This window comes from Dermacentor silvarum, chromosome 11 (assembly GCF_013339745.2).
Source record: "Dermacentor silvarum isolate Dsil-2018 chromosome 11, BIME_Dsil_1.4, whole genome shotgun sequence".
NCBI lineage: Eukaryota > Metazoa > Arthropoda > Arachnida > Ixodida > Ixodidae > Dermacentor > Dermacentor silvarum.
In genome coordinates, this window is record NC_051164.1 from 102141140 (window position 1) to 102164930 (window position 23791).

A 23791-nucleotide genomic window follows, 5' to 3' on the forward strand; every position below is an offset into this window, starting at 1 on the left:
GCCTATACAGTGTCTTGGTACGTAGCACACCAGCTGTTGAGATATGCTGAATTCGCAGAGCGCAGGTTGTGCCAACAATGCCATCGCTATAGTTTCGCGCTTTGTGCACAGGTTGTGCGATAACTAACACTCCGCATTCTAAACAGTGGAAGATCGCGACATTAACGTCCGAATTCGCCGAAGCTTCGAATGCAACTCATGCGATGCATAACCCATGGTCCCATAGTTGTGATATGTGCCATTTCTTCCTTGCCATGCAGTCGCCTTCTTTGAAGGTATTTACTATCGGTCCATGAACGTGACCTCACGTCTTTGAACACCCCCCCCCCCCCCCCCCCCACTTCGATCTGTCAGGAGACCTCCATGTATAGACTTAAGACGTCTTTAACTACCGCGAAAAGGACATCGAACGACAGCAAGAAGCACACAGGACAGAAGTCTAGACTTCAACAGTTCTATTGTTCTGTCTTCTGTGCTTCTAGCTTGCCGTAGCCAAATGTCCTTTTTTGCGCTAGTTAATGATGTCTCAAGTCTGTAATAAGCACCAACTAGCACAGCTGTCTTCTCTCCGTGTATGGGTGTGCGTGGGTTCTGAAAACTTCTCAGGAGACATACATAAAAAAACTAAAACAAAGTACGTTCACGATCAGGGCAACCAGGCCGAAATCGAAACGCACGCAGCGTGGTCGCACACACGAGCACATGGCGAAATATCAGGTTGCAGAATGCGTACTTGAAGTGCGAAGAAACTCGGTGTCCTTGTGGTCCCCACGTTCTGAAAATCTCTGCGGGCACTTGCTTCAGCAGTGGCCGTATTTCGTAACGTTTCTTTTTCATTTTTCAATTATTTATGCCCAATGACGCTGGTTCGCCCGAAGCCTCGCCCAGTTATATTACTGGGTTGATCGCTCAGCTGGGCGAAGGATAAAAAAATGAATTTGAGTGCGTAAAATTGTCATCCACCTGACAGTAGCAGGAATCTAGAGCAAAACGACTACAATGCTACACCATCGTTCTTGAGATGTCACTTTCATTCCAGTATTGCAGTCATGCCTTTTTTTTTTTCGAGTTTTGCGAGAACGTTAGCACGGAGTCAAATGAGCACCTTCCCCAGGCGGAATGCCAGCTTTGTCGTGGTAGCAGAAGGCCAACGTCTTATTCTTCTTTTCACTGCAAGGTAAAAAAAAAGGAACAGATTAAGAACCGCTGCAGCATAAAGCAATGAACCTTGAATTTCAGCTCAAATTGTGACTCGAAATCGAAAACTTCACATGAACGAATGTCACGTCTACTGTTATAGGCTGATTTCTATCAAAGTGGGAAATGGTGCAACGTTAAACGTCTGATTAGCAATACAAATAATTGCATTGGTGTGCATTGGTGTGCGCGAAAAATAAATACACGATATAGCAAAACAATTAACTCAATCAACACAAATTAAAGATAATTCTCTAAAGCTCCTTTGGAGTTGTAAGTGTTTTGAATGATATCAACGGTGCTGGGAAGATGGTTGCAGTAGATGCACGTTCTTGGAATGATCGAGTGGCTATACACATTGGTATGACAAGATGGAACAGCTACTTTGTGTCTGTGGTCAACGCGAGAAGATATGTATCGAGGTTGGAAAAATTGTAAGGCACAGCACTCCATACGATGTCGTATAGACGGTTGTGCATAGAAAAAAATAAAACAATTTCTATGACAAGACAAATGGTGTCTTCCAATTTTGGCGAGCATTTTAGACGGTCCACGTTGACCGCTAAGAAGCCAGCTTTGAGCCCAAGTAAAAGAACGCATTCGGACGACGTCTCTACGACTTCCAGACGTGCACAAGAAAAAGCTGAGAAAAGCACACATTAGAGCTGCATTCGAACGCTTTGCGTGAGCCAACCTTCGAAAAACACAAAGCAGCTTACAAAAGCGCACAATAAAGCATGCCTACATTTTCCTGCGTGCAGGCAACCATTCCCGTCGAGTTTTCAAGCTTTCTGACCAGCTGCCATCTTGTATGGGCCGCAAAGTTACAGTGTACTAGTACACTGTAGCAAAGTAGCCTGCATCGTTTTATTGCGATAGCAATTATATGGACACTCAAAAGCAGATTTCTGCCGTCGGCGTCGCCGTCGCCGTCGCCGTGAGGTTCCGTATGACGTCATTTGGAGATGAAATCGTCGCCGCGCGCCGAACGCTGTATGTGCGAGTGAAAGGGCGCGAGGGGCGCGTCTTTCACGGGGAGTGAACGCACGGCGGAGAACAAACGCGCGTTCTGCGCCGTGCTCGCTTAAGGGCTGCAGAAGTAGGCGTCTCTTTTCTCCTTTACAATCACCATGTATGTAGAGCAAACGCGCCTTCTTCATACGCGCGAGAGGCCGTGGGGGAGGGAAGGAAGGCGACGTTTAGCTGCGGCACCAAGTGCCTATTTATATCAGAGGCTCCGGCAACAGTCACCAACGCCGCACGCATTTTGAGCTAACGCGGGCAAAACGCCGATGGCGTCGACAACAGTTCTGCGTGTTGCCGATGCTGCTGCATGTCCAAGTTTATACAGCTGATAAAGCTAATATCATTACTCCGTAAAGCTCTCTACAAGTTTGCTATCGCAATTGATGCTTCGCCTTTCAGGTGAAACTGCGACATTTTTTTACTTCGATGCTGTCTTCTCGAAGGTGTCTCTTTTGCCGGCTTCGTCAGAGTTGGAACTGGGCTTAAGATGGCCGCTGTCTCTTAGCTGTCCATTTAGCCGTCAACGGAGAGCATTGGGACACGGCCAAAGTTCGCTATATGATCTCTTATACACAGTTATAAATAAGGAAAAGAAATGTTCTATGTTAAGACAAAGTACTCCGTACGATGTCTTTAAGCCCCTTCAATCACGGTGCACACATTTGTGGACGCGACTTATTTTTGCCATTTCATTGCCATTTCTGTGCACTTGTGGCAAGGAATTGACCACGAAAATTAAGCTTAGGGTAAATTGAACGTTCACCTTACTATAAGTACCTTCATTTTACTTCTGAGGGAAATTCATCGCTACCCAAGATCGCTTTGGAGAAGGCACTACAGTGTTTGACGGGTGGCCTAATGTGGGACGTTTCGGTAGCGATTGCTAAATATTTTTTTAGGGGCGAAGCTCCTTATAGCGGCACCCGTTCCGTCCCCGTCGTAGTAGTAGTAGTAGTAGTGTGTAACCAGTCTGAGAAAAATGAGAAAAAAATTCCGAAGTTGTGTCCGTAGCGCGGAATCGAACCAGGGACCCCTCGCTTCCGAGCGCGCGGCGTTAGCCCACTACGCCACGAAGCGGACATGGACAAACGCACCACGATGGCTATAAATACCCAACATTAACGAAAGGCCGCGTTTCTAGCGCGTTTCTAACGCGTTTGTGCTAGCGCGTTACGGCCCGTGTAAGAAGCTGGTGTAAGACGCTGTGGCCTCTCCACCTTACCTTCAACGCGTTTCGAACGCGCTGCCCAAAGCGGTGGCAAGTCAAGTTCAAGTCGAGGAGCGTTTATGAATACGGGGGGTATACTCTCTCAGCAGTCATGTGATGGCGTCGGCAAACGCGGTGCACGTTCCGGCATGTGTAAATGGCTGCGTAAGACGCTGTGGCCGCTCCCCCTTACTAGAGAGTACTGCACGTTTCTAACGCGTTTGTGCTAGCGTCCCCTTAAGCGGGTGATCCGATGATTCCCTCCGGAGCTTCGCCCACTCATCATCATTCACCTCGTGGATCTGCTGTCATTTTTCTTTCTACTAACGCTTGCAACCAGTAATTAACTTGTGCAAGTAATTCACCCTAGTGATTCAATTCTTTATTATGAAAAAAAAAGACGTATCTTTACTGAGTGCACAATAATTAGATTATGGTGCCTCATCATAAAATGTAGAAAGTGTCATTCTACCACCTTGACTTGCTCTTAATGGAGTATGCAGCACCTGGCATAAAATTATGTAAATTTCATATATTTATCGACAGTCGATCACAATTCGTCACTGAGGGGGATATACAGTAAAGTTCAGAGGGACGGTGAGCAACAAAAGGCCGACGAATCGGCGTCTTACTCTCTGAGCACGCGTTCGTTCATGGACAGCACTCGCACTCTCCACAGCTGCAGGTTGGTCCGGAAGAACAGGTACCGGCTGCTTTCGTAAGAGAAAGACGCCCGAATGATTTTGCCCACGTTCTTGTCGGTGGTCACGAGGAACGTGTGCTGCGCCCTCGGGTACAGCGTCAGCGGCCTGCGCGTGATAAAATAGTATGTCGTCGGAGAACCTGATGTGCCCCAGTGATGTGTGAACGGTAAAACTAAAGCGTAAATTTCGGCGCCAACATTTTGCTCTCGGAGTCACGAACTTGCGCTCTTAGCGTGTTTTGTTAGTTTGGTATAGACTTCCGGCAGTACTTTGCATTTTCAATATTGTTTTTTTTTAATTCTTTCGGAGGGAGGCGGGGGGGGGGGGGGGGGGGGGGGGGGAGATATCTTGTTTTTTCGGACATACCTTTAGGTCTTTTTTCTTATTTTTATCAGAAGTGAAATTATATTGCTCTCTTATGGCTTATTTTCACACTTCATTCTATCGAAAACATTTCTGAAGCTTTTTCCACCAATTGGCTTCATGTTTTAAACGTGAAAACCGCCTTTTACATTTTGACTATGCAATATATATGTACGTTTCATTGTGACAAACGGTACAGTTAGAAACGAGGAAACAATGCTTTATTTTTCCTTCGATAGCAGAAGCGACGATCAGGCTATCATGATCTTCTTCGCTGGAGGAACCAAACTCTAGTGCATGGCGTTTATTCTCCCTTTCACTGTCAGAGTGGAGCAGCGCGGCGCATGTTCGAGCTGTCAGGGGCAGAAGTGATCACGAAAAAGCGCACACGATTTCCAATACGCGGTCTTCGAGCCCTGACGAAGTGCTGCCATCTTGCTATGGATAGTAGAAAACAGAGCGCGCAATAAACGCGCCTGTCCAGCGCTGACGAAATGGCTGCCATCTATGTTGAGGAAATCGGACTCTGAAGCAATGCGGACTTCGAGGCGATGAAAAAGTGCTGGCATCTACGTTGTAAAAGAAAAAAAAGTTCGAAATAACCGCGGATTTCTAACGCTGGTGCTGCAGCCGTTTATGTAGCAGAAAAAAAATTCACCGACGATTACGATACGTCCTAGTGCGAAATTTGAGCGCAACTGTATACGTGTTTTAATTTCGCGATCTATTGGCTGGCGCGGACAATCTGTCTCATGCGGCATGTTGCAAACAGAGCGAAGTGCAATGCGACTGTCGGAAGATCGCGAGAGGTGGCGCGTAAGTGACACGTGGGCGCGATTCACAGCAGTTGCCGCAGACAGATATTCGCTCATGCAGTGCATTGTTTCCATAGAGACGACGCGCGCTACTCTGGCGCCATCTTGAAGCCATCGTTGCCGCAAAGCCCGCCTTACACGGCAATAAGCATTTCTCCTCATGCTTTCGCCATACCCCCCTCCTCCGCTTTCCGCCTCAGGGTAGCGCTGCACTCTCCTCTTCCGCTTTAGTCCTCACGCTCTCTTCGCTATCGCCGTTTTTCATCTCCCACTGCGCTCCGCGTTCGCTCTTTGATCCTTCGTTGTGCACGTTCACTCGGTTACTAGGGACGCCGAAGGACGCCGACGCTCGCCGAAGGAAGGGGCACCCCTAGAACTGCGCTCTAAACCTAAGTGTACGTCCGGAGTTAGTCCCAATTGCCTGGAAAACAGGATCATTGCCGTTGACGGGCTGAGCTCGTCCGAAACACTTATGGGGTTAAGAGAAAGGCTTAGCTCAGGAGCTCCTGTCCAAATACGTGGGAACTGGGAAATTGTTTTCTTCCGGAACCACTGCGTCGATTTAGGAGGAAGCTAAAGCTTCCTTTAAAAGACTTTGTTTACCTTAACCCTCTTATTACGTCTCATAACTGAGGCGATCATGTACTACAGACGAGTCCACTTAAGCAACTGATGCTCTCGTGTAGAGTACGAGCGGTAGTATACGTACTTTTTGTTGATCTGAATGTCGGCGCTCCGAGATTCGCCGTCAAGGGTGAGAGTGAAATAACCCGTTGCCGAGACGGTCTGATCGTCCTTGTACAGCTCAATTATCACAGAATACTGGAAAGCTGAAAAAGAATCGATATCAATAATTGTGCACTTGGACATAGGAGCAAAATAAGTATGGTCGAACTAAAAAGCTATATCAGCGAGGTTAAGACGTCATAAATTTTATGTTTTATACGGCGGAGAAGCGGAATGCTCTAGGCGACTGCAAAAAGAATCTTAATGGGCTTTACAAAACTCGTGGTTCCTAATGATGAAGATGCGTCGAACGAGTAAGTGCCGCGGCACCCGACGTTTAGACAAGGGAAGACTTGTCCACGTGATGGGAAATTGCCGGCATGGAGCCAGAAGCCATAATTTCCCAGAGTTGTATCGTTTCGTTTGTTTTAGTTCTTGCACAGTAATCATAGCGGTCTATGCGGACACTTCGTCGAGCAACACAGCCTTGAAAAGCCGGACGCCTGACTGTGATTGTACCCGCCTTATAAACCGACGGGTGCCCTGGCAAATACAAGTCCCGGTGCCGAAACGTCTGCTTCAGCTACATTCCTTTGTTAGAATACTCTTAATCACTTCAAGCCTCCACCTGCCTGTGAACTTCCGCGGGCGTGTTCTAATTCTGGCCAGGATCGAAGGCGGTCTACGTAGACGGCTAAGAAGACAGCTGCGATCTCAAGTAATTGAATGCGTCTAAAACATCTGGAAGACGGCTCTGCGACATGACGCCGCCTATTGTCAAAACAAAACAAAAAAGAAAGCTAGGAGAAGCACACACCATAGCAGTATTTTAACACTTCGTGTGTGCGGAACTGTGAAAATCCCAACGTAGCGTACATTGTTACTAGAAAACGTAGAAAATGTTACTACGTTTTCCTGCGAGCATGCAACCTTCCAGCCGAGTTTTTAAGCCCTCTGCTCAATCGCCATCTTGTTTGGACAGCAAACTAGCAAGCATAGTTTTTTTGCTTCGATGCTGTCTTCGTGAAGCTACCTATTTTACCAGCTTATTCAGAAATAGAACCAGCCTTAGGATGGTCACTGTACACTTAGCTGTCTGGTTAGCCATCTACCGCGACTATTAGAACAGAGCCTGTGCTGTCTTGTTTCGTAAGCATCACTGGATGCCATCCCTCCATGGAATCACGGGGAGTCGAACACGACGATCTATAGAAACTACATGGTGAAAACAGAAAACGACGATAGCCGCGTCCCCCGCACACATATCATCATCATTCTGATCGGGTCGCACTAAAAGAGAAAGATCGGGGCAGCCACCATTACTTCCTACATCAGCTTACCTAACTTGTGCTAGATTCAGAAGATATGCAATTATTCGAGAGTTTCTGAACCAGGCTACAGTCAATTTTTCAAAGTATCCACAACGGCACAAAAATTCCTTTCAGACCAGAAAAACTGAAGTAGTTTTTACGTTATTACGTTGTCGAATACCAGTATTAAACTTTTATCGTCACATAGCTGGTCTGGTCCAATTTGGGGAGATGATGAAGCTCTCTGTGCCCAATGTGTGGAGAAAATGAGACTACAGATCATTGTTGCTTGTTCTGCCACTGTTTTTCTTCTTTAAGGAATAGCATTTTAGAATCCACGTTCGGACAACTTGGTTAAAAAATTTTCTATTCTGAATATTCTTCCTCTAGAAGCCTACTCTCTTGGAAACTACCACAGGGATGTTTGCTCAGCCGTGAAGGAATTCATAGTTGTTTCAGGGAGATTCTCCTAAGCTCCGCATACTTGAATTATTTCTTTTATTCATTTCCTCCTGACAATTTCACCAGTTTTAGTATTAACAGCAATTTCCTAATACCGTCCAAATCTTGGCCCATCCGCCGCAGTGGGTATGCGCCATCCCCGTAGAAGGAAAACTAAACCAAACCAAACCAAACCAAAACAAAACAAAACAAACAATGGCGTGCGTGTCGGTTCGTTACCCGACACACCACCTGCCGAAGGTTGCAATTCAGACTCACCGCAGTATGGGTACACGCTCATGGTCTGGAGGTACATGCGAACCGATGTGTTGCTCCGAGGCTTCCACTCGTCCGCGTAGAATCCCATTCTCGCGCAGCGAGAGCCATCATGGCCGCAGTCCGAGCACTGGCCCCGCTTGTACATGTGGTACGAGGGGCAGACGAAGGCCATCCACTTGCAACTCCGGTCACTCACCGTCTCCAGGTAGTACGTCACGGCGCGCTCGTGGTTACACACGACCGCCGAGCGCATGGCTGCGGACAGAACAGTGCTTCGTAGGGGCCAACACTACATCAGTGCACAATTGCAGAGTAACCGTCCGAAACTATATGTCGTGATTCACTCTGCGAATAAGGGTCAATTACTCGCCGTTCCTGTTTACTCTCTATGCTTTGCCCAATTCTAAATTTACGTGTTCCCGCTGGTTAAAGTAACTGAAATACTTTCCACGATAGCGTGCAAATACCTCCAACGCCTGCGGAAAGTCCCACTCTCAATTCTCGCGGAGTGCCTTCTTATCAAAAGATATTTTGGTAGTGTGATCTGTGCGCATCAGTAGTAGCCTAGTTAGGTTCTTTGCAGGACGAAGGCCTCTCCCAGTGATTTCGAGTTAGCAGGAATCGGAGATAGTGACTGTGGCCCGTTCAAGTCACAAAATTCAGCGGTGAGGAAAGGGGAACAAAGTCGACAGAAGCAGATAAGGTGGTGTGGTGAGATGAATGACCTTGCCGGTGCAGGACGGGATCCGCTGAAGATCTGGATTACCAAACTTGATACAAAGGCATGAGACCCTCGTTCAGTACACATTTAGGGTTTCGACTTTGGCAGCCCTAGTGCCCTGAGGCATGACCTCCGATAACACAACGGCGGTGATCTTAGAGGCCATGTACAGTAGAGCGAAGGAGTGTTTATAGTCTGATTGCCTGCTCTTAGGATTCACGTACTTCGCTACCACTGCATTAGGTTGAACGAGTGTTGCAGGTCCGTTGCCATGGCCCGTGAGGGGGCGCTGGCTAACACTTCCAAGGCTAGACCCAGTACACGTACACTAATACAAAACAGAGCGGACGGCAGGTCAGGCGCCGCGGCAGCTCAATAGAAATGCGCCACACCCGTTAACTTCAAGAGGCGGACTTGGCTCCAATTGTGGCAAGTTTCCTTTTGGTCCACTTTCATTTCCATTTTCTACATTATTTCAAAATTTCAAACAAGGTTAACAGTTATTTTCTCTGTATGCTTCCGTCGCCTTCATGCAAAGTAACAGACGCTCGTTTAAGTAAACATCTATGCTGCAGGGTAGGCTTCACGAAAACAAACAAAAACAAAAAGACAAAAAAAAACTAAACAATGAGGAGTTAGATTTTTGAGCTACAGTTAGATGTCGTGGCGACTCTGGAAGCCTTCCTCCCTGGCGTAATGCATGCGTTAGAGCCGCATTCAAGTTTGCACGATTAGCTGCAAAGTGGCTGATCCACTGAATAAACTTGGTGGTATGGCAGGCTCATCTCTCTCACCTTGCATGAGGCCTTTGCTGAAGCTGGAGGATATGCTCGTTCCGAAGGAGCATCCGGGCATTTTACTTCCGCCGTTTGGGTAGAAATCCAGGTGTCCCGTCGGTTGATACATCCCGAGGCCTTCTCCCTTTACTGAGCATGGATCACAAGGTCGATATTATCACGAGTTGCGTGGATCTGACAGTTAACAAACTTGAATCATATTTTGGAGGTTATATGAGGAACGAAATAGAACTGTTGGGCAACGTTCGACCTCTCAAATGAAGACTTTATACAGGGTGTCCCAACTATCAAGCACAAGATTTAAAAACATGCCAATGTATCTCAGACAGAACCAAGTTAATGCTGTTTGTGCTCGCTTGGAGATACTCAGATTATTTTTCGCATTCTGCCTAATTACATAATTAGTCTTAAATAATCCATCAACATCTCAAATATTATAATTAGATGAAAAGTGTCAATGATAAAATTGTAGACCAACGCTGAAAAACTCCCAATACAGGTTCCTGTTGCTCAATACGTGCTACATAAGCGGGTTTCTGCGAGCGTGAAAGGAGCCCGCAAATACACGCAAAGTGCCTCGAGCGGCTAGTCGCTATGCAATCTTGCGTGCATTCGCGGGCTTCTTTCACGCTCGGAGAAACAATTTCATGTATTGAGCTGCAGAAAGCTGCATCGGAAACTTTTATTGTTGCTCTACAATTTTCTCATTCACACCTTTAATCTAATTATAATATTTCAGAAGTTGATTAATGACACATAGTATGTAATTAGGCGGAATGCAAATAATAATCTGAGTATCTCCAAGTGACGGCAAACAACATTACCTTGATTCTGTCCAGCTACGTGGCATTTGATACTTTTTACATATTGGTGCATGATAGTTGCGATACCCTGAATAGAGGCGGGTTTAATTCAACCTAGAATGACCACAGCGGCGAGGCGTGAAAATATTCGTGCAGGCTTAGTTTTACAGGCTTAGAACAGGCTTAGTTTTGCAGGCCTAATCTGAAGACCCAAGTAGGAAGGTATGCGTTACTTCACAGCTACCCTTCTATTCCATGGGGTTCTAGGGAGCGTTTCCCGTATTCGCCTTCTCTGTACACATGTCTTCCTTAATTCACTGTGTAAGCTTATTAGTTTTACCAACAGTCAATCTAAACACGACCGCGTATGGAACAGCAAACAAATTCAGAGCAACTGTTGCGTGAAGCACCGATGCGCGATGTGCCTCACGGCGTCACTTTCCCCGTGAAAAACATGGCGAAACACGCCAACAGAAGGAAATTTTACTCCCACGTCTCACAGCGTGGGAGCCCTACGTTTTCGTTTTAGCGCAAGTACCTACAGAGTCGATCGAACATTGACAGCAGTGACGCACATCCCTCTAGGTAGGTCTTGCTCCCTCTCTCTCTTTCTGGGTAAGTCTCAGTAAATTAAACGAAGCCTCCGAGATCAGCAAGCACGCTTGGGGCGAGCGCCATCTCTGAGGTTATGGTCAAGCAGCTGTCGTGAAGCTCAGTTCTCGTGAGCGAGAATTTTGCGCGCGCCTGTAGGCGCGCGCAAAATTAGTTCGGGTTCGCATTACTTGCCCAGATCGAGAACTGTCCCTCCGTCGGTGTGGATAATGTCTACGAAGCGCGCGTCAGTCGGGTCCAGGCGGACGAAAGCCGGCATGTGCTGAAAGTACGGGTCGGCGGGATCCAGACCTGGAAGCATTCCAATGTGTATGGCCGTTTGCGTCAATAACTTGTCTTCTATTCCCCCTTACGTTTTCTATTATATCGGCCTTCCTGAATTAGAACCAGCACTTTTATCAAGTCATTGTTAGGATGGCGAACTGGGCAAGTTGGTATAACGATTCATACAGCAACAGCCCCATTTATAACAAGCATGAGCAAAGCGAAAACATGACACGTCTTATTTTTCGTAAAAATTCGCAGTTGCATAATAATTAAATACCGCTTTTTTTATCTGTATTGCGCGCACCGTAAACTACAATCCTCGAAAATAGAAAAAAAATGTATTCGCATATAACTCCACGCAAATCAGAGCATGCAAAAACATTCACACCTTTCTAAAAGTACCTTACGAGGTTGCAAACGCTAAGCGAAGCTGTAGGCAAAAGATTAAACACGATTGCTCTGTGAGTTCCGTCACACCCTCTCACTGCTCCACTCTCCTGCTGACTAATTCGGCATCACAGCAACATGATACTTGATGCCGTGAAGCTACATTTGCAGGCAAAGGAGGCGTTCGCATTCAGATTTCTTAAGTCTCGAATTTCTACATCAGTTTGCCACGAGAAGATTTCTAAAACTTTGGCACAACTTATACGCGAGAGAGTGCGGCGTACCAGTTAGACAGCCATAGTTAGACGGCAGGTGTTTTCGCCATGTATACCCAGCACGACAAGAACGCCTGGGCAAAGGTGTGTTCTCCTATCAAACTAAAATTATTGGATTTAACGTCTCAAGGCACACTCAAACTATGAAAAAAAATGCCATAGTCTGGAGCTCCAGATAATAGTTTATTACACCTGTGATTCTTTTACCGTCATTTAAATTTAAGCACACGGAATCTTATTGCCTTCCGCTACCGTTATGCTGCGGCCACCGGGGACGCGAATCAAACCCGGGACTTGAAGTTCAGCAGCGGAATGTCAAAGTCACACGAGTACTTGATAAGCTTCGATTCTTCCCAACTTTAGTGTGATGAAATGATGGCGCAGGTTTGTATATCATCATCATCATCATCAGCCTATATTTATGTCCACTGCAGGACGAAGGCCTCTCCCTGCGATCTCCAATTACCCCTGTCTTGCGCTAGCGTATTCCAACTTGCGCCTGCGAATTTCCTAACCTCATCATCCCACCTGACTTTCTGCCGTCCTCGACTGCGCTTCCCTTCTCTTGGTATCCATTCTGTAACCCTAATGGTCCACCGGTTATCCATCCTACGCATTACATGGCCTGCCCAACTCCATTTCTTCCGCTTAATGTCAACTAGAATATCGTCTACCCCCGTTTGTTCTCTGATCCACACCGCTCTCTTCCTGTCTCTTAACGTTACTCCTAAGATTTTTCGTTCCATTGCTCTTTGTGCGGTCCTTAACTTGTTCTCGAGCTTCTTTGTTAACCTCCAAGTTTCTGCCCCGTATGTTAGCACCGGTAGAATGCAATGATTGTACACTTTTCTTTTCAACGACAGTGGTAAGCTCCCAGTCAGGATTTGGCAATGCCTGCCGTATGCACTCCAACCTAATTTTATTCTTCTGTAAATTTCTTTCTCATGATCAGGGTCCCCTGTGAGTAATTGACCTAGATAAACATATTCCTTTACAGATTCTAGAGGCTGACTGGCGATCCTGAATTCTTGTTCGCTTGCCAGGCTATTGAACATTATCTTTGTCTTCTGCATATTCATCTTCAACCCAATTCTTGCACTTTCTCGATGAAGGTCCTCAACCATTTGTTGTAATTCCTCTCCATTGTTGCTCAATAGGACAATGTCATCTGCAAACCGAAGGTTGTTGAGATATTCGCCATCGATCCTCACTCCTAATTCTTCCCAGTCTAAGAGCTTGAATACTTCTTCTAAGCATGCAGTGAATAGCATTGGAGAGATTGTGTCTCCTTGCCTGACCCCTTTCTTGATAGGTATCTTTCTACTTTTCTTGTGGAGAACCAAGGTAGCTGTGGAATCTTTGTAGATATTTGCCAAGATATTCACGTATGCCTCCTCCACTCCTTGATTACGCAATGCCTCTATGACTGCTGATATCTCTACTGAATCGAATGCCTTTTCATAATCTATGAAAGCCATATAGAGAGGTTGATTGTACTCCGCAGATTTCTCGATTACCTGATTGATGGCATGGATATGGTCCATCGTAGAATATCCCTTCCTGAAGCCAGCCTGTTCTCTTGGTTGACTGAAGTCAAGTGTTGTCCTGATTCTATTGGAAATTATCTTGGTGAATATTTTATACAATACTGAAAGCAAGCTAATGGGTCTGTAATTCTTCAATTCTTTAACGTCTCCCTTCTTATGGATAAGTATAATGTTGGCGTTCTTCCAGCTCTCTGGTACACTTGAAGTTGTGAGGCATTTCGTATAAAGGGCCGCAAGCTTTTCAAGCATGATATCTCCTCCATCTTTGATTAAATCTACTGTTATTCCATCTTCTCCAGGCGCTTTTCCCCTGGTCATGTCTTTCAAGGCCCTTCTAACTTCATCGCTAGTTATAGAAGGAGCTTCTGTATCCGGTTCATCACTATTTCGAATGGAAGAAGCTTGGTTGTTTTGGCTACTGTACAGGTCAGTATAGAATTCTTCTGCTGCTTTTACTATGTCATCGAAATTGCTGATGATATTACTATGCTTATCTTTCAGTGCATACATCTTGCCTTGTCCTATGCCTAGTTTTCTTCTTACTGATTTCATGCTGCGTCCATATTTTACGGCTTCCTCAATTTTTTCCACGTTATAATTTCGAATATCTCTTACTTTCTTCTTGTTGATCAGTTTTGACAGTTCAGCGAATTCTATCTGATCTCTTGAGTTGGACACTTTCATGTTTTGTCGTTTCTTTATTAGGTCCTTTGTTTCTTGGGAGAGCTTCCCTACAGGTTGCTTTGGTGCTTTACCTCCCACTTCAATTGCTGCTTCTGAGATCAGCCTAGTTACGGTTTCGTTCATTATCTCTATGTTATCTTCATCTCCCTGTTCTAAAGCTGCATATTTGTTTGCGAGCACCAGCCTGAATTGGTCTGCTTTTACCCTTACTGCCTCTAGGTTGGCCTGTTTCCTCTTGACTAATTTCACTCTCTCTCTCTTCAAATTGAGAGAAATCCTAGACCTCACTAACCTATGGTCACTGCACTTAACCTTACCTAACACTTCTACATCCTGCACTATGCTTGGATCGGCAGAGAGTATGAAATCTATTTCATTCCTTGTTTCTCCATTAGGGCTTTTCCAGGTCCACTTCCTGTTGCTGCGCTTCCTGAAGAAGGTATTCATTATTCGGAGCCTATTCCTTTCCGCGAATTCTACTAACATCTCTCCTCTTGCATTCCTAGAATCGATGCCGTAGTTGCCAATGGCTTGCTCACCAAACTGCTTTTTCCCCACTTTTGCATAGAAGTCGCCCATGACTAAAGTATACTGAGTTTGCACCTTTCTCATTGCTAGTTCAATATCTTCATAAAACTGTTCAATTTCTTCATCATCGTGACTAGAGGTTGGTGCATAGGCTTGTACCTTCATTTTGTACCTCCTATTCAGCTTTATTACGACGACTGCTACCCTTTCATTAATGCTGTAGAATTCGTCAATGTTGCCCGCTACGTTGTTATGCACTAGAAATCCTACCCCGGATTCTTTCTTATCTGGAAGACCTCTGTAGCAGAGGACGTGGCCGTTAGTCAGTACTGTGTAAGACTCACCAGTTCTTCTAACCTCACTAAGGCCAATAATATCCCAGGAAATGTCTGATAATTCTTCAAATAGTCCTGCTAAGCTAGCCTCACTCGAGAGGGTGCGCGTGTTGAACGTTGCCAGGTTCAGTTTCCATTGGCGGCCTGCCTTGACCCAGAGATTCTTAGCACCCTCTGCCGCGTAGCAGGTCTGACCGCCGCCTTGGTCAGGTGCTATATATTGGTCAGGTGTATATATTATGTCTCTTTTCACGGACGTATAGACTGTATACAGAAATTGGCACACGGCCTGAAACGTTATGCACAGACGATAAGCCAAACCATTTCTTTTATTGCGATAGAAATTATATGGACACTCAAAGTGGATTTCTGCCGTCGGTGTCGCCGTCACTGTCGCTGTCAGGTTCCGTATGACGTCAACGGCGATGAAATTGTCCCCGCGCGCCGTACGTTGTATGTGCGAGTGAAAGTGCACGAGGGACGCGCGCTTTCACGGGGAGCGAACGCACGGCGGAGAGCAAACGCGTGTTCTGCGCCATGCTCTCTGGAGGGCTGCAGAATTAAGCGTCTCTTTCCTCATTTGCAATCACCATATATACAGAGCAAACGCGACTCCTTCCGTCACGCGAAATGCCGTGGGGGGACGAGAGTTAGGGAGAGGAGGCGACGTTTAGCTGCGGCACCAAATGCGTAATTATATAAAAACGTTGCGAGGCGAGAAGGTAGTAAAGAGTTCCGACGCTGCTCGACTAGTGTCCTCCGAGCCGCCCCCAGAGGCACCGGCAACAGTCACCAACACCGCGCGCGTTCGGTGCGAACGCGCAACACGCCGTCGGCGTCGACAACAGTTCTGCGTGTTGCTGGTGCTGCTGCATGTCCAAGTTTATACAGCTTATAAAACTACTGTCCTTATTCCGTATAGCTCTCTACTAATTTGCTATCACAATTGATGCTTCGGCTTTCGGGTGAAACTGCGACATTTTTTTTTTCAATACGTTCTGCAGTGAACCCCATAGTCACTAACCAGCTGTGGCTGGTCGGTCCACCTCTGCAAACGTTGGTCAGTTTTCCGGCGGCCTATCAACCTGTTCGATGCTTTACAACGAACTAAACGCGCGGTTAAAAAACCAGCAGCCCCTCCCATGTCGATGAAATAGGGTTAAGTGAAGCTTGTCGTGTGTTCCTTTGGTGTTCCTCGGAACGAATTGCACTGACGAGTGCCACGTTTTGCTCGAACCACAGCCGGTCACACGCACTGCAGCTGGCTCCGAAGTTCCAGTTGAGAAACTCGCGTTGAAACCTGGCTGGCGCACCGGGGAAGTTGGCGCTAGCGTGGCCGAGGCATGCACCACCGTTGTCGGCTTCCTGGAGGGCAAGACGACGCTGACGTTTAAACTGGGCTTCGGAAGCCCTCACGCTAGAATCGGCACTTCGACAACGAGCCCTTTTCCGAGCGAGTTTGCGGCACCATTGCTCTAACGCAGCCTGCTCCTCGGCGGAACGCACCACGTTGGCCTTCCCATCTGGGTGCTGGGAAGCCCGGTGGAGCACGGGCCAACCCCCTTTCCTTCCCTTTCCCTACCCGCGACACACCGTACGACCCTGATTGGTCGCTCGCGTCACGTGATCCGGCACCGGCACAGTTTTCCCCGCACCTGATCTTTCTTTCTTTCTTTCCTTCCTTCTTTTTTTCTGGTCCCTGGCTCATACCCGCATATCCGATGCGGGTACGCACCACACGTGAGTTTTTGCGTGACTACAATGCCACCAAAACTTGTGAGCCATACAATCTCCGTTTGAAAAGGCACTAACCAGTTATTCGTCCAAGCCCGGGGATTCTCTCTCCTGCGTAACCAGCGACGTGGGCTCCCAGACTATGACCCATGATGTGGAAAGTTGACACGTTGGCTTTGAACACTTTCTGTGGACAGATTACAAAGTGAAAATTGGTCATTGCGAAATGAATACGAGTGAAAATGGAACCTGTTTCTTTTATAAGTACAATAAAAGAATACCATACATTATTTGAAAATTGTGTAAGACATTCTAGCCAAGAACAGCGTTTTTTGCCATTGTAAATTTTACTCTTGCGACTAGCGATTCCACATACGCTGTGATTAGTTTAACTTAACGTTATTTTAACAATGTTCTTGTTGGGAAAATTGGGAAATATTTAGAGGTTGGGATAGAGCATAAAATTGGCAGGGACAGAGGTAGGGCACGGGACCGGTTACCACTTACAACTGATGTTAACTGAATCTAGCATGTCAAAATGACACATTCCCTCATTTTTTCAGACATGAGCACCGCAAAGAAAAGCATCTACCAAATTCATTCAAAGAAGCTTATCTATCATATGAAATTCAATTTTCCTAAGCAATACACAGAAAAACTGTAGAATTACCGTGGTCGGCTTTTCTACAGATTAGGCTTTGTTATACTTACGAACTAATCTTGAACGTTTTTTCTCATTGAAGTTGTAGTTAGTTACAAACACACTATCGACTTTCTTATTCAGATTAACTTTAGTGGAAAGTACACGATAAACTTACCTAACACTCACCTGAAGCTTCTTAATCATGACGGCTATCTCAGCGCCTACAAGCCGTGCATTGGCTGTGGCTTGCGCGTAAGGCAGACCATTTCCTCCTCGCCAGTCAACGGTTATTACGTTGTAGTCGCCAGCCAATAACAAAGCATTTTTCATTTTCTGCAAAAAAAAAGTTGCTAAATTTCGGAAACTTGCCTTTCCACGCGAAACTAGAGCATCGTTTCAAGTTATGCACCTCTTCACATAAATATTTTCGCGGAATGTTCTAGAATCCGGAGGTAATGCGTTCACTAATTTTCGGCCCTTTGGTCGCCGCTAGTAGGTGTGAGGTGATTGTTAGCCGGTGATGGCAGACGGAGAGGATGATGCGACATTGTTGGCGTAGTTTTGGGTTTTATGATTTGATATCATCAGGGCGCCTTCTGAAACAATTTGCCAGTGCACCTATATTACAGGCGGGTTCAGGCGACTGAAGGCTTTCAAAATATTTGTTGTCGACAAAACTGATAAACGACATCTGTTTGCTTCGTATGCACCATATATTGTTGCTAGTTTACTTGTCTGTTAGGCTAAGGATGACTAAAACGAAGCAAACAAGAAAGCGTAGGTCCCTACACCTTGAAGTTGAAAATAAACGAAAACCGTATTAACTCTCCAAATTATATTACCATCCTGCAAGTTTACACGACTTACTTCCGCTACTACATGTTCGCATTTGTCGTCGCCATGAACATTCAACGTCTTGATTGTAGGTCTAGCTTCGTTCTACAAACCATCTCTGTCCTTACCTATCGAAAATTGCATCAGCTTATCGAACCAACACCTTTAACAGCACGTTTGAATTTGTAAAAGCATGGTCCCTGCTTTCTACAAGATCTTCGTGCTCTCATTTCGTCGACATGCTTGTATTGTGCCTAAACCTGTTTCTTTGGTTGTTATATTCAATATTTTTCAATTAAGTCAATGACCAATTGTGTTATACTGCTCTTATGGTATTTAGAACACACGTAAATGGCGCGAGAAAAAGATTAAAACAGTAGTAAATGCACATTAATACACATATACATTAAAACGTTCCAATATTTTCTTCAAGATGGCAATTATGGGCCCTGCATACAGTTTTATAGTATTATACTGATGCCTAGTGGGCATCCCCCCCCCCCCTTCAACAAGTACACCTGTGGGCCCATTGGGTGAGAAAGACTCAAATAAATTATTATCACGATGATTAGGATGGTGATGTTGCTGATTCTACTGAAAGGGAGCAAACAAAAGAGTTGGGGAAAAATGCTCAATGCAAGGTTTCGTCTCACCGTCATCCATTGCCCGAAGTACAACGCGTCCAGCCAGCCATGCGTGATGACCTTCGTCGGTTTGCTGGCGTTGAAAGGCAGCTTCGAGTAGTCGCTGATGGGCGACGACCACATGATCAGCTCATCCTTGATCGGGTTCTTACGCGAGAAGAAGGCGAACATGGTGTTGATGAGCTTTCGCTCGTCGGGGAAGAAGTTGACGGGTCGGTAGAGTGCGTGGAAGAATCCTCCCGACTCGAAGCATCCCAACTCCCTGTAGCACTTCTTTACATGTATGCCTGCGCAAAGCGCATGTAAACACTATGTCCCCGTTCCCCCGCTGAGTTTGTCATGCCGTGAACTCCAAACTATAAGCTCGAATGCCAAGCGTAGAATCGATACTGCGTTTTGCCATGAATGGTAGCACACAGTGCCAATGTTATAACCCTAGATTTGATCACATTGGCAAGCTAGGGAATCCTGGTAGGTCCGCAAACAATGACAGCCTCTGGCCAGACGTTTGTCGATTTGCAGCCATGTTGTCTGAAAGAAGCAGGTAACTTCACTAGCTGAAATTAGGGTGGGCTGGCGTAGATTACCGCTCAAAAATTGCTAAAATATTTTGAGAAAGAAACTGTCGCCAATCCTGGAGTATCTTGAAGCTACGATATAAAACTTATATCGGTTTCGCAGTAAGCTTCGAAGGTGAAGAAAAACTCGGGCTGGTCCGGGGATTTAACCCGAAACCAACGCCTTTCGGGTGGCGGTCGCTCTGTCATTTGAGGTAACCAGGAGGTTAGCAAATCTCAGAATGCGATTCCGAGTTATTCGACAACTCAAAAGTGATAGGACACAGACTCTGGCAAATCAGTTCTGCGAAAATCAGCAAGGCGAAGAAAGTTTCATGAAAGAAAAAGAATGTTACGAAAGGTGCGACTCTCGGGTGGACGACAATTTTTAATTTAATGAATAATTGTCCTTCCATATTGTGAATTTTCGATGAGGTGAATTGCAATACGAAAATGTAGATATAAACCAGCCATTGCGAATACTCCGACCTCCTGACGTGCGAAACCACAGGCGATCATGTGTTGCCAATGTGGCCCAACATTTCATTGCAATCGCATACCAGGAGTTATGTCTAGTTTTCACTGGGACGCACTGGCAACAAAGGAACACACTTGCGCACTGAGTGGAGCTAAACATTTCTCAATGATCCACTTATGTCCTTCATATTTTAGTCTTTCTTATTTGACTTCTTCTTGTACCCAGCGTCCCCTACCATCTTTATTCGAAAGGCAATCGATAGTATGATTTCAATGCTTCTGCTATACAGTGGCCACGTGGCGTCCTTCCTTGAAACGCTGTCACTGTCTATAATGATAGCTCCGGTGTCGATTAATGGCCGCGCACCGGAATTAGTGCAAACTTTACGTCTACAACCACAAAAACAAGAAAGACTTAAGTATGACCTATAGACTTAGATTGGAGCGGTAATATCATGTACACCAAGTTGGAAAACACACCGAAGAAATTTATTATTACAGACTCTTGGTTAGTAGTATATTAAGTAGAAACTGAGCTTAATGGCCAGATCTACATCAGCAATTTCACCTAATACTAATAATACCTAATACCTAATAATGTAACAGCTTGCCACTTTTCCCACTCTTTCTGGTTTAATAATGAGTAAATGTGTGTTAGCTATGCGTAAGTTAATGCATAAGCAATAATCGAATTTGTACATAACAAATTTCATATAATTAATTACGCGTAATCAATTACATGTTTCTCAGTTTTGTAATTAATCGATTACGTTTTTTACTCGGCAACGCTTACTGTAATTCAATTACATTTTTTTTTTCAGTAAACGCTTGAATTAACCAGTTACATCTTTGACAATGAACTGCAGGAAACACAGCTTCGAGCACTTGAATTTGGCAGGAACAACAGCAGAACGCCAGCTGTCAGCTCACGAAGCAGGCTCGCAGAGGCACACGTTTGGACGGGCCAACACGGCCCCTAATTTCCTTCGTCATTTTAACGCTTCACCAGATGTTCGTCGAACCATTAAGCCGGCGCTGCTATGTCTCGATAGTGATGGCGACTTCGGGCGTTGACCCCAGGCAATCGCCTACAGGTCATTGTTTCAGCTTTTTTACTGGTCCTACCTAAAGCACGTTCTTCCAGCCCTAGCAACACTAAAGCGCAGTGCTTCGCAGAGAATCCACACGCGAGAATCGTGGCCCCAATCTTGTGCGCAAGATTTTCGTACGTTGCAATACCGCGCTTCCTGCCAGCGCGCACATAGATCAGTTTTTCAATGTCGCTTCTGATGTCCTCACAATTAAACGAGAGAAAATGACCAACGAAATTTTCGAAACGCAATTGTTCGGGAAAATAAACAACGTGTGAATAGATGCAGAAAGCGCAATGAAATAGCCAGGCCAGTTCGCGTTATTTTCGGTATATGTGCAATGACAATAAAAGTTGGGAGGGAGCGAGAGAGGTCATAAGGAAGAGGCAGGCAGGTTAAACAGTATGAGCCCGGTAGGCTACCCTGCACTGGGGAAAGAGGATTGTAAGAGAAGAAGGAAGAGATAAGTCCACATATTGCACAGCTACACAGGCAAGCGTTCATCGCTGAAGTAACCTATAAGTTATCAATCACTTTTTTAGTATTCCTCAATTATTTTGCTGGCGTAGTAATTGGTCACTGCAATCAATAACATCTTTTTCGAGGAAGTAATACACAATTGTAATTGGCTACCTTTTTCGTGTCGCGTAAAAGTATAGCAATAATACATAATTTAGTGTTAGTTAAACGTAAGTGTCTGTTAGCTATGCCCCATTTGTGTGCTCATGCTGTCCTTCTGCATATGCCTCTGCAAAATCGGCAGCATCAGTGAACAGGTAAATTCAAGCGCTAGCGTAAGCACCATCGAAGCTCTTCGCAAGCAGTTACCCAGAGAAATTAAAAAATAACGATGGTAATTGGGCGACACCCCTCTCCCCTTCCCTCTCCACGGAAAATAAAGAAATTTACTCTTTTTCACGCTCCTAAATTCAAGATTGTGCGTTACAGGTCGACCTGTTTCCACGACATTTGACTTTAACCTCAAGGCATATGACCTTGCAGAAGCACGTCCGTGACCCAGAATTTATTCGCTGATAACAATCTTGACAATCTTTTTTCGTGCCGGTATATACTCACGTTCTTCTTCGCCGTCGTATGTCTCGCTTGAAGTTGAGATGCCCGCACCGGAAGCGAACACAGTCAGAACAAAAAGCAGAGTTTTTCTAATATTTCCCATTACCACGCGCGATGGCTTAACAGGTCAACATTCAACGGGCTCCAGCTCGTTAAACAAAAAAATACAACACTTTTTGGGCTCTATGAATTCATCATCAAAATTATGTTGATAAGCTTAATACAATTTCCCCGAACACCCTCGGCGAATACCTGATGCGTTCCCTGGCTTTTTTGCCAGGTACGCTACGCCAGTGGCAATGTGTGAGATCATTATCTTTTGTGATTGATCATCTTTTATGTTTTCGTTATATGCAAATGAAGGAACGGGAAAAAAAATCCTCAGACCTCTTAGCACCTGTCTCCCCGACGTGCAGCATCTGAGACTTAGAACTGTCACAGCTGCATCAAACGCCACATCATTGTTTAGAGTTTTGCAAGGAGTGAAACTGGCAATAACTTCAAACACGCTCTAACACCTGCATGCAGCGTCGGCGGCAGTGTCTTCAGTGGAGACAATTGAATATCGTACATATCGTCTTTGCGCCAAATATTTTTTATCTTGTATGCGAACAGCTACCTAGCCCCATTTACAGTCCAAAAAGCACATAGGAAGAACACTCGCTAATAGAAGAACAGCCATTATAATGCCTGAAAGGCCGTAGCCTTTGCCTAAGATTCTCACGCAGTTGTTTTCATGCATCACTGTTACCGATTATGGGTAGTTATGAATTTCCACCGCTTGGGGGCACAGAAGATTCGACTCACTCAGAGAGATAAGTAATGGTTTTGCCAGGTCACAACCTTCACGCACCTAGAACGCGTAGGGCGCTATAGTATGTTGTTGTCATCCATGTTACCGAAGGTAGACTGATGGCGAAGAATAATATCCGAAAAAAAAAACATTCAGCTGAAACACGAGCAAGCTTTAGCTGCCAATTGGGGAGAACGTCCATGTTTGCCAGGAAACCAAGGGATTAGTGGTACGATGATTTTTTTTTTTCATTTTATGTACCGTTATTCCTACGCTACCAATAAATTCGAATTCGACTTAAAAAAAAAGTATAATTCTAATCACAGCCCAATGTACCCCTCAAGACAGTATAGCTATAGAAAAGGACTGTGAGGTCAAGAAAAATGAATAGATTAGTGTAGTCGAATAAAAAATAAATTAGAAAACGCGCCCCTATGCAATTTGAGATACTTTTCGTAAGATGCAAACAAAAAAATCTCACACTGACCAAAAAATAAGGTGACCACATTGGAAAAGCAAAGCAAGCTGCCGCTAATCTAATTCATCCTGACAACGATTTATCAAAAGTAGTCAGAATTGATGATCGGAATCAAATTGCATTACATTTAAACAATAACCAAATGAATTGTGAGGCGGGGGCCACTTTGTGAAAGGAAATGGTGGGGTTAGAGCATAGAAGGACTCCAGCTTTTACAATTTTATTGTATTCCCTAGAGCCAACAGATGAACTTACACTTCAAACGACTCTGCGCTCTTCAACATGCTTCCAATGTTTAAGCGGGAATTGTTGCCTTTTGAACTGCAGCAAACGCGTGCTGAAGCCTCGTGCATCGCTAAATGCAGCTCATTGCAGTGTTGTCACGAGGTGCCTGTCTCGGTCAAGTCTCAGTGCTCATGGAGCTGTTTTCAAAATGTTTGAC

At 45.3% G+C, this 23791-nt stretch overlaps 1 protein-coding gene across 1 annotated transcript; it reads right to left on the reverse strand.

The window, feature by feature from the left end:
- Positions 1 to 1013: 1013 nt before the first annotated feature.
- LOC125939633 (pancreatic lipase-related protein 2-like) lies at positions 1014 to 22395 on the reverse strand. Its single transcript, XM_037701083.2, has 10 exons — positions 22082 to 22395; positions 18889 to 19166; positions 17588 to 17734; positions 16837 to 16945; positions 11176 to 11292; positions 9584 to 9715; positions 8069 to 8323; positions 6022 to 6142; positions 4063 to 4239; positions 1014 to 1170 (listed from the first exon to the last, which is right to left on the reverse strand). Exons 1-10 carry the CDS (start codon positions 22179 to 22181, stop codon positions 1083 to 1085), a joined length of 1524 nt encoding a protein of 507 aa, XP_037557011.1. The 5' UTR covers positions 22182 to 22395; the 3' UTR covers positions 1014 to 1082.
- Between the last annotated feature and the right edge of the window lie 1396 nt (positions 22396 to 23791).

What these genes read in the sequence shown, in the direction of transcription:
- LOC125939633 (XM_037701083.2), bottom strand. Translation starts at nt 22,181, where the DNA reads ATGGGAAATATTAGAAAAACTCTGCTTTTTGTTCTGACTGTGTTCGCT. An exon ending in ATACGACGGCGAAGAAGAAC is followed by an intron (nt 19,167 to 22,081) that starts GTGAGTATATAC and finishes CGCTTTGCGCAG; the next exon opens with GCATACATGTAAAGAAGTGC. An exon ending in AGGGACAGTTCTCGATCTGG is followed by an intron (nt 9,716 to 11,175) that starts GCAAGTAATGCG and finishes ATCCATGCTCAG; the next exon opens with TAAAGGGAGAAGGCCTCGGG.